This window comes from Rosa chinensis, chromosome 2 (genome assembly GCF_002994745.2).
Source record: "Rosa chinensis cultivar Old Blush chromosome 2, RchiOBHm-V2, whole genome shotgun sequence".
In the NCBI taxonomy this organism is placed as follows: domain Eukaryota; kingdom Viridiplantae; phylum Streptophyta; class Magnoliopsida; order Rosales; family Rosaceae; genus Rosa; species Rosa chinensis.
Genome location: NC_037089.1, coordinates 79,230,566 through 79,241,564, shown reverse-complemented (window position 1 = coordinate 79,241,564; position 10,999 = coordinate 79,230,566). Strand labels below are relative to the sequence as shown.

Below are 10,999 nucleotides of genomic sequence, written 5' to 3'. Positions count from 1 at the left end.
TACCCAAGTCAAGTGGCTCTAGACCACGGAGCGCATTTATAATAAGGTTGAAACTTGAAACGCTCACTAAGATGACTACTTGATTAGGAAGGGATATGCCCACGCATTTCCATAATAAGTTTTGGATTCTATCGCGGTTCATGTTGGACATGATCTTCATTGGAAGCCCTTAAAGAGTTAAGGGAAACCGCTGAACACTTGAAATCAGAGTTTGAGATGAAGGATTTTGGGAGAACACGATTATGTCTCAGTTTAGAACTTGAGCATCGTTTTGATAGATACTTAGGCATTTTGACAAGGTCAAGCCTTCAAGCACCCTCATGATCGTCCGTAGTCTTGATCCTGAAAAGGATCCTCTTCGTCCAAAGGATGATGATGAAGATGTGCTAGAGGCGAAAGTGCCCTACATAAGTACAATAGGCGCATTATTGTACTTAGCTCAATGCACAAGACCGGACACCTCATTTGCAGTGAACTTGTTAGCTAAAGTATAGCTCTACACCAACACAAGACCATTGGATTGGTGTAAAAGATATCTTTCGGTATTTAAGATGTACAATTGATATGGGCTTGTTCTATCCCTACAGAGAGACAATGGATTAGGACCCATCACACACCGGGAACGCCGCTAACACTGGTCTGCGTCCATTATCCCCATCCCAAAACGACATGTGTTTTGGAAGGTTTTGCTGATATTGGGTATCTCTCTGACCCATACAAAGGTCATTCCTAAACTGGTTAAATGTTCACCATGGGTAAAGACATGATATCTTGGAGGTCTACAAAATAGACCCTAGTTGCTATATCTTTGAACAAAGTAGAGATTATTGCTCTTCACGAAGTGGTTCGTGAATCTATATGGATTGGATCCATAATTACGCATGTTCGAATAATTGTGGTTTGAAGTCTACCACAGATGAGCCTACGAGCATTCAAGGTAATGCTGCTTGTGTGGAATAAATGAAGCAAGGCTACATCAAAAGCGACAACACCAAGGATAATCAGCAACAACAAACTCTCCTCAAGATCAAATTGAACTAGGTTCAATCTGAGGACAGCCTGGCAGGCTTGCTCACTAAGTCTTTGCCTAAATTTCACTTTCGAGAAACATGTTGGTAGCATCGTTTGCGAAAGTTATCCTAACTCCAATGACCGTAGTCATCAGAGGAAGATGCAGACATGATGCAGAACAGATGGCAATAAATCATTCAGAACCCGATGTCATTCAAGAATGCAACCTTGAGAGCCAAGAAGAATCTACTACGATTGCCTATATATGAAAGCCAAAATGCATATGATAGACTCATCAATGGTGTTGGGTTCATGATTGTGCCATCAAAATTTGCAGAAGATCAGGCCAATAATCTACAGGTTCAATTGTCTAATTTTTTCTTGGGTCTTTTATCTACCTATTCTTGTTCTTTATTCAAGAGGAACTCGAGGGCGAGTTCTTTCATAGTGGAGGAGAATGATGTAGGACGAGAATGGGCCTGGTTTAGCCGGAAAATTAGAAAAATAAAGAAGCGGCGTGGAATTAAGAAGAGTGATTGGAAAATAGGTAATTCACGCATAATGAGGTTACTAGCCGCTGCAATATCCAAGAAAATTTGGTTTTGGACTTTCCAGGTTTCTCGTGAGAAAAGTCAGGTCTTAATTGTGAATCAGATTTGATCAACTTTTGGCCAGAATGTCCGTTTGAGACGCATGATACCTTTCCAGAATAGGAACGACGAGATCTTCAAGACTCACTTAAGTGAGCCCTAATGGATTTAGGCCAAAATATGTCGTTTTAATTATCCGATTCGGGATTTAATATTTTTAGGCTTGTCTTACATTTGTTTTAGGATTCTTTTTATTTTAGGTTTTTAGTTTCCTTTTTAATTTGGATTCTTTAGAATTTCTTGATAGATTATGATTTAGGGTTTTGGATGCTTATATAAGCACCATCATGCAATGTATTAAGATCAGTTTTATCATATCAAATTTAATAAAATGAGAGTTTTTTCTCAAATTCTCTGGTGGACTCCAGATTTATCTTTTTAGGGTTTATTGCTTGTAAACCCAGGTTACTTCCGACTGCGTCAGGTGGTATCAGAGCAGGTCTTCCCTATCTCTTTTATTTGCCTTAGTAGCAATGGGTGAAGTTACGAAATCAGATATTGAAGCTCTTAAATTCCATGAACAATCAAATTGGAGAAATTCGTGGATTGTTGGGTGAGAGGAACAACAACAACAATAATCGGCATAGAGGTGGGGAAGGGGACCAGCGAGTTAGGGCTCCACGTGGTGAAGTTGTTGATAATACATCAGGATCTGAGCCTGAAGAAGAAATCTTACAATATGAACAACAGGGACAAGCTAACCAGGATTACAAAGTCAAGGCCGAAATTCCTTTTTTTTCGGGCAACTCAGGTGTAGAAGATTATTTGGATTGGCAACTTCAGGTGGACAGATTCTTTGAGATCATGGAAGTGCCTGAACACAAGCAAGTTAAGCATGTTGCCTGGAGATTGAAGAGTACTGCTGCAGTATGGTGGGATAAGTTGTAGAACACTCGAAAGAAGCAGAGGAAGCAGGGTGTTAGAACATGGTGAAGAATGAAGCAGCTGATGATGGAGAGATTCTTGCCAGATGATTATGTGCAGATTCTATACAGGCTGTATATTGAATGTGTCCAGGGAACTATGACAGTGGCTGATTATACAGCTGAGTTCTTACGCTACTCAGAGCGTAATGAATTAGGAGAAACTGAAGGCCAGAAGGTGGCTCGCTATATCAGTGGGTTGAAGCCTTCCATTCAAGAGAAAATTAGGTTACAAACTGTTCATACTATGGCCGAAGTTACAAACCTAGCATTGAAGACAGAGTTGTTAGAGAAGCCTTCACGAGTTTCTTCTTTCCAGAGGTATAATTACCAAAGGAGCACAGATTTGGTTAACGCCTCAACTGCCAAGGGTACAACCACGCTGCAGAGAACAGAAAACGCTTTTACGGCTTCCAATCCTCCTTTTAAAGGCGCGGGTAGTTCTAACAGTTCTAGTGGTGCTCAAAACAGGGCCCCGAACCAGAGGTTTAATAATCCTTATGCTAAACCTACAACAGATATCTATTATCGATGCAACAAGCCTGGGCATAGATCTAATGTGTGTCCTGAGAGGAGACAAACTGCTCTTATAGGTGAATATGATGAAGATGAAGAAGAAGGAAGGGGTGACGATTATGATGGGGCTGAGTTTGCGGAGGAGGAGTCTCCTAAAAAGGTTAATATTGTGTTGCAGCGGGTCTTATTATGTCCTAAAGAAGATGGGCAGCGACGCAATATTTTCAGGTCATTTTGTTCCATCAATAACAAAGTGTGTAATTTGATTGTGGATAATGGGAGCTGCGAAAACTTTGTAGCCAAGAAACTGGTGGAATACTTGCAGTTACCTACGCAGCCTCATGAAGCACATTACTCCCTTGGTTGGGTCAAGAAAGGTCCACAGGTTCGAGTTACTGATTCCTACAAAGTACCGGTATCCATTGGTATGCATTATAAAGACGAAGTTCTGTGTGATGTTATTGATATGGATGCTTGTCATATTTTATTTGGACGACCTTGGCAATATGATGTGGATGTAATTTATAAAGGCAGAGATAATGTGATGATGTTTATGTGGAATAGTCATAAAATTGCTATGGCTCCTGTGTGTCAATTTGAGAAATCTGGTGGAAAGAAAGAGGAGAGTTTTCTGACTTGTCTAGTAGTGAATTTCAGATGGAGGAGTCCTTTAAAGAATCTGAAGTTTTCTGCCCAGTGGTGATAAAGGGGTTGTTGGCTGCAGAAAATGAGGATGTGGTGATCCCTAAGGAAGTGCAGAATATGTTGGGAGAGTTTGAAGAGTTGATTTCAGATGAGTTGCCCAACGAACTACCACCTATGAGGGACATTCAACATCAGATTGATTTGGTTCCTAAAGCTAGTTTGCCAAATCTGCCACATTACTGAATGAGTCCCAAGGAGAATGAGATTTTGAGGGAGCAGATTGAAGACTTGTTGAAAAAAGGGTTCATTCGTGAAAGCATGAGTCCTTGTGCAGTTCCAGTCCTCCTTGTGCCTAAGAAGGGCAATCAATGGCGGATGTGTGTTGATAGCAGGGCCATAAATAAAATAACTGTGAAGTACAGGTTTCCCATTTCTCGTTTGGAGGACATGCTTGATGAACTGGAGGGTTCCAAAGTATTTACCAAGATAGACCTTCGAAGTGGTTAACACCAGATTCGAATCAAGCCAGGAGATGAGTGGAAGACAGCTTTTAAGAGCAAGGATGGCTTGTTCGAGTGGATGGTTATGCCATTTGGGTTGTCTAATGCACCCAGCACTTTTATGAGGTTTATGAACCAGGTTCTTCGTCCTTTTATTGGTTCCTTTATCGTGGTGTATTTTGATGATATATTGATCTATAGCAGGACCAAAGAAGAACATATGGTACATTTGAGACAGGTTTTGGGGGCTTTACATGAAAATAAACTGTACATTAACCTGAAGAAGTGTACTTTCTGTACCAACAAACTGTTATTTTTAGGATTTGTGGTTGGAGAAGAATGCATTCAGGTTGATGAAGAGAAGGTGAGAGCAATAAGAGAATGGCCAGCTCCAAAAACAGTTTCTGAGGTGCGGAGCTTTCATGGTTTAGCTACTTTCTACAGGAGGTTTGTGAAGAATTTCAGTACCATTACTGCCCCTATTACTGAATGTTTGAAGAAAGGCAAATTCCAATGGGGAGAGGAACAAGAGAAGAGTTTTGCCTTAATCAAGGAGAAACTTTGTACTGCACCAGTTCTTGCTCTTCCTAATTTTGACAAGGTATTTGAGGTTGAATGTGATGCTAGTGGCGTGGGGGTAGGTGCTGTGTTGTCATAAGAAAAGAAACCAGTAGCATTCTTTAGTGAAAATCTTAGTGAAGCTCGTCAGAAGTGGAGAAATTATGACCAAGAATTTTATGCAGTGTTCCGGGCATTGAGGCAATGGGAACACTACCTGATTTAGAGGGAGTTTGTACTGTTCACTGATCATCAAGCCTTGAAATACCTTAATAGCCAGAAAACTGTGAATAAGATGCATGCAAGGTGGATGAGTTTTTTTGTAGAAATTCCCTTTTGTGATTCAGCATAATTCTGGTACTCTTAACCGGGTTGCAGATGCTTTGAGTAGGAGGGCTTCCTTGCTGGTCACTTTAGGTTAGGAGATTGTGGGGTTTGATCTCTTGAAGGAGTTGTATGAGGAAGATGTTGATTTCAAGGAGATTTGGGCCAAGTGCAGCAACAATAATGCAGTTGCAGATTTTTATGAGAATGAAGGATATTTATTCAAGGACAACCGGCTATGTATCTCTAGTTCTTCATTGAGGGAGAAACTGATCAGAGATCTGCATGGAGGGGGATTGAGTGGGCACTTGGGCCGAGACAAAACTATTGCTAGTCTTGAGGAGAGGTATTTCTGGCCACAGTTGAAGAAAGATGCAGGAACTATCGTGAGAAAGTGCTACCCCTGCCAGGTTTCTCAAGGTTAGTCCCAAAACACAGGTCTTTATCTACCTTTACCTGTTCCTGAACATATTTGGCAGGATCTTGCTATGGATTTTGTATTGGGATTACCCTGTACCCAAAGGAGTGTGGATTCCGTGTTTGTGGTAGTTGACAGGTTCTCCAAGATGGCGCATTTCATCGCATGTAAGAAGACTGTTGATGCTTCTAATATAGCCAAACTGTTCTTCATGGAGGTGGTTCATTTGCATGGAGTACCCAAGTCCATTACTTCTGATAGAGACACAAAGTTCCTTAGCCATTTCTGGATTACCTTGTGGAGGACGTTTGCAACAGCTTTGAACCGTAGCAGCACAGCTCATCCTCAAACTGATGGACAGACAGAGGTTACTAATAGAACTTTGGGTAACATGGTCCAAAGTGTTTGTGGAGATCGACCCAAACAGTGGGATTATGCTTTTCCACAGGTGGAGTTTGCTTATAACAGTGTTGTGCATAGTGCAACAGGAAAGTCACCATTCTCCTTAGTTTATACTAATGTTCCTCGACATGTGGTTGATCTGGTGAAGCTTCCTAAGGTTCCTGGTGCTAGTGTTGCTGCTGAGGGCATGGCTAGAGATGTGCAGGCTGTTCGAGACCAAGTTAAGGACAAGCTGGAAGCAACTAATACTAAGTATAAAGCTGCAGCTGAAAAACATCGCAGAGTCAAAGTGTTCCAAGAGGGTGATGACGTGATGGTGTTTCTGCGGAAGGAAAGATTTCCTGTTGGTACCTATAACAAGCTGAAGCCCAGAAAATATGGTCCTTTTAAGATGAGAACTTGGGGTTGAGTTCTTCGGAGGTGGAGGAGACTGATGCAGAACGGATGGTAGTAAATCATTCAGAACCCGATGTCATTCAAGAATGCAACCTTGAGAGCCAAGAAGAATCTGCTACGGTTGCCTATGAAAGCCAAAATGCATATGACAGACTCATCTATGGCGTTGGGTTCATGATTGTGCCATCAAAATTTGCAGAGGATCAGGCCAATAATCTACAGGTTCAATTGTTTAATTTTTTCTTGAGTCTTTTATCTACCTATTCTTGTTCTTTATTCAAGAGGAACTCGAGGGCGAGTTCTTTCATAGTGGAGGAGAATGATGTAGGACGAGAATGGGCCTGGTTTAGCCGGAAAATTAGAAAAATAAAGAAGCGGCATGGAATTAAGAAGAGTGATTGGAAAATAGGTAATTCACACATAATGAGGTTACTAGCGGCTGAAATATCTAAGAAAATTTGGTTTTGAACTTTTCAGGTTTCTCGTGCGAAAAGTCAGGTCTTAATTGTGAATCAGATTTGATCAATTTTTGGCCAGATTGTCCGTTTGAGACGCATAATACCTTTCCAGAATGGGAACGACGAGATCTTCAAGACTCACTTTAGTGAGCCCTAATGGATTTAGGCCAAAATATGTCATTTTAATTATCCGATTCGGGATTTAATATTTTTAGGCTTATCTTACATTTGTTTTAGGATTCTTTTTATTTTAGGTTTTTAGTTTCCTTTTTAATTTGGATTCTTTATAATTTCTTGATAGATTATGATTTAGGGTTTTGGATGCTTATATAAGCACCATCATGCAATGTATTAAGATCAGTTTTATCATATCAAATTTAATAAAATGAGAGTTTTTTCTCAAATTCCCTGGTGGACTCCAGATTTATCTTTTTAGGGTTTATTGCTTGTAAACCCAGGTTACTTCCGACTGCATCAAGACAGCAGGGGGAGGTGTCTACATGTATGTTCTCGAAATGTGAAGGGTGTGTTGTGCTCTTTTTCCCCTTCGACCGAGGTTATTTTTGTCCCACTAGATTTTTGTTACTCAGCAATGTTTTTAGCTAGGCAATGAGAGAAGTACCGCGTTTGGGCGACACAAGGGGGAGTGTTCAAGTATATCCTTATTTGTGTGTCTGGCTCAAACTCTATGTTACTTGACCTAGTGGTAATAGGGTTTAATTAGAAGGATCTAGATATTCCTATTCAATGTATGATTACCTTTCCTTGTATGATTCGGATTCAATGCATTGTAATCCTCTATATAAAGAGGCCCCTATTATCAATGAGAATACATAGCGATTTTCTCTCAATTCCGGTTTCTCTAAAACATGATTCCCAAAAACAAAAATCAAATAAAGGAAAATTAGTCAAAAACACAATTTCAATCTAAAAGTTGCTCGGAACAGTTTTCTAACTTTTATTCTCTTTAACTTCTAAAATTTGAGATAAAAAAAAGAAGAAGAAGAAGAAATTCTTGCTATAGTCTCCCAGCAAAGCACAAATATAACATTAGTATACATAATATGTATGTATGTATAATCTCGAGCAAAAGTCAGATTTAATTGTGTCATGACTCATGAGAGGTAGGGATTGTGTAATCGGTACCAAAAGATCGAAACTACCAATTAGATCATGTCAGCCAATCGAAAAAACTCAAGGCAGAAAGGAAGAAAGGGAAAGAGAAGTCCTAGGTTGCAGAGCTTGCTTTGGATTGGGAATGGCTAAGAAATTTCCAACTCTATTAGATTTGAAATTCTCGGTGCCTAATCTATTTCGATTTCGAATCTACGCCTTATTTAATTTCGATTCCTCTACTCATTCACTTTCCAAGATTTTGAATATGTATCAGTTCCTCGACTAGTAGATCAATTTTCAATTTCGAATTTGTGCCTAATCAATTTCGAATTTGTGCCCAATCAATTTTCAATTTCGAATTTGTGCCTTGTTTAATTTCAAATTTTCAATCAAGGATTAAAATATCCTCAATATTTCTTCAAAAATTCTGTTTTTTACAAGCATCGATATTAATTTTACAATCTTTCTGATATTTTATTTTTAGTATAATTTTAATTGATCATACAATTTTTATTCAAAATTTTAGTAAAATTTCTATTGATATTCAATATTTTCTTGATATTTCCATCATTTTTTTTTTTTGAACTATCGATATTGCCATGATGTTCGATATTAGGTCATTGGTTTCAATTGATGTATGCGTTCACTTTCCAATAATTTCGATTTCGAATCTTTGCCCTAGTTAATAGTATTGGTTTAGGGTTTCTGATGAAATCCATGCCTAATTATCTCTACTAGGTCGATATATATATATTTTATATTTTTCAGTGTATTCATTGAATTTTTGCAGATCATCAAGATCAAGAAGGGTTGGAGCCTGGTTGGCAATTGCGTGCCAACATAGACTCCACTGTCAGCTATATGTATAGAACCTTGAAGGCTTGAACTGGCCTCCGACCCCTCGTCATAGGGAGCTAATCCGTTGAAGTTGGTGTCGAGGACTTCATCATCACCAACGCTACTGAATTCATGGAAATCTACCGTGCAAAATACAATGGCAGCGCAAGAATCAACAATCTTGGGCTTGAAATGCCATTTCCAAAGACTGGTAAGCAAGCAGTAACCATCTCTGTTTATGGTCATCTAAGCTAATATTAATTGTGTATCTATTATCTGACAATTTCCCACCTCCCTTCTGTATTGGGAAGAACTTCACCATAAGAGGTCCTGTCATTTACATCTTTTGAAGGAAGGTTTCAATAAAAAACATAGTTAGTTAAAAAGCGTATAAAACTTCTGTACACATTTCAGTCATTATTTTGCATTGGGCCACTACTTGAATTTCAGTCACATAACAACTTCATTAACCATCACTTATTAAGCTCGTGGCTGTTGTAACATAAGAACAAGCTGGTCAGCTGGAGAAGACCTCATATTAATCAAATATCAATTAATGTGACAGCAGGTTGAGAGAATAGTTTCATTGAAGTTTTTTTTTTTCATCACGTTGTTAGTTTCATTGAATAGTTCCTCCTTTCTCTGCGGCCTCTCTTTGATAACTTTAAAGGATGATCACGGTGGTGGTTGCACTCATGACTAAGATGATGAGGTCATTGGTATAAAGATTTGTTACACGACAGCATAAACTTGTGGTTGACATCCAAGGGATGATGATAGGATCATCTGAGTTTTTGATGGTGATCCATCTAGAACCTGAGCTTGTTCCATTAACTTTTTCCTTGTTGAAGAGTGACCACAACATCACCATTGTCGAGGGAACTTTAGCAATTAAGCTTGGCTGTTCATTAACAAGCAAATTTTTCCATGCATTATTTTTTAACACCATTTGGGAGGACTTTTAAGCACTAAACTCCGCTGTTTATGAACAACCTCTCTTTTCAATGCTTTAAGCCTAAAAATCATTTGAGGGCATAAACAATCTCATTTCGACAAGTTTGGGAGGACTTTAATAGTTGTCGTCGTTCATGAACGACTTAGTAGTCTTGGAGGCCACAAGACATATGAAAATTAATTGATTAAGATCTTCGCTTTCACCATTATTAGCCGAGTCATGTTAGAAATATTTATTTAATTTGCGAAGAAAGTTACTTGGGTACTTCCGTCATTATCAAATTTGATTAATTTTAGTAGTTCAAATTTGTTGTTATATATAGTAGTTCATTAGTTACTCGTGTAATATAGTATACTATCCCCGTTAGTTAGCAACACATCTTTCTCATATTTGAATTTGCGCGGAATGGGTTTGAATCAAGGTAATGATGACGAAAATTCTAAACAAAACACAGAGAGAAGAAGATAAGGGGAAAAAAAAAAGCTTTTATAAAGTTTAGAGGAGTAGAGCTCTCTTCTTTAAACGAAAACAAATTAAAGAATACAGCCAAAAAAGAAAAGAAAAAACATATTAAAGAAGAAATTGGCCTAAAAAAATATAGGCACAAGTTATTATAACTTTTGCATGGATCATTTGTTCATGCCAGTGGCATCCTTGACAGCGTCAGCAGCTCCCTGTGCCTTAGCCTGCACCTGTTCTCCTGCATTCTGCATTGATTCCTTGGCGGATTGCGCTGCATTCCCGGCTTTGTCCATCATTGTGTTGGCCTTCTCCTGTTCAATGATCGGTCATCAGTATCCAACACAATCAGAACCAAACCAAAAACAATTTAGAACAAATTAAAACAGCTGCTGGCTACTAGTAGAGTACGTACCTGAGCTTGGCCCTTGGCCTCACCAGCGTGGTAGCTCATCTTCTGGGAGTTGTCAGCCATTTCTTCTTGCTTTTCTTGGAAATTTAGAACACTTGAGATAATCAACTGTATTGTTTGAGATTCAGTTTAATTCCTTGATGATGGATATCTCACCAATTAAGAATGCTTTATATAGAATTCTCAGTAAAATGGGTGTTTGACACGTGTACTGCATTGTGGAAGTCTGTTTCAGCCTTTCGGGTACTTGATGCTATTCCTACGGCTAAGCTGTGTTGAAAGGAAGAAACTGCAGATGCTGGAGGTGCTCGACACTACAGTGACATGTGGAAGTCAATGTACATGCAAGAATATATATAGCCTAACTATTCTCTAAATTTGACTACCACGTGGATCGGAGGAATTCCAAATCCAATTTC

At 39.0% G+C, this 10,999-nt stretch overlaps 1 protein-coding gene across 1 annotated transcript; it reads right to left on the bottom strand.

The window, feature by feature from the left end:
- Positions 1-10,174: 10,174 nt before the first annotated feature.
- LOC112183404 (stress-induced protein KIN2) lies at positions 10,175-10,736 on the bottom strand. The gene is made up of 2 exons (XM_024321777.2): positions 10,584-10,736; positions 10,175-10,482 (listed from the first exon to the last, which is right to left on the bottom strand). The coding sequence occupies exons 1-2, from the start codon at positions 10,641-10,643 to the stop codon at positions 10,339-10,341; spliced, it is 204 nt and encodes a 67-aa protein (XP_024177545.1). The 5' UTR covers positions 10,644-10,736; the 3' UTR covers positions 10,175-10,338.
- Positions 10,737-10,999: the final 263 nt, after the last annotated feature.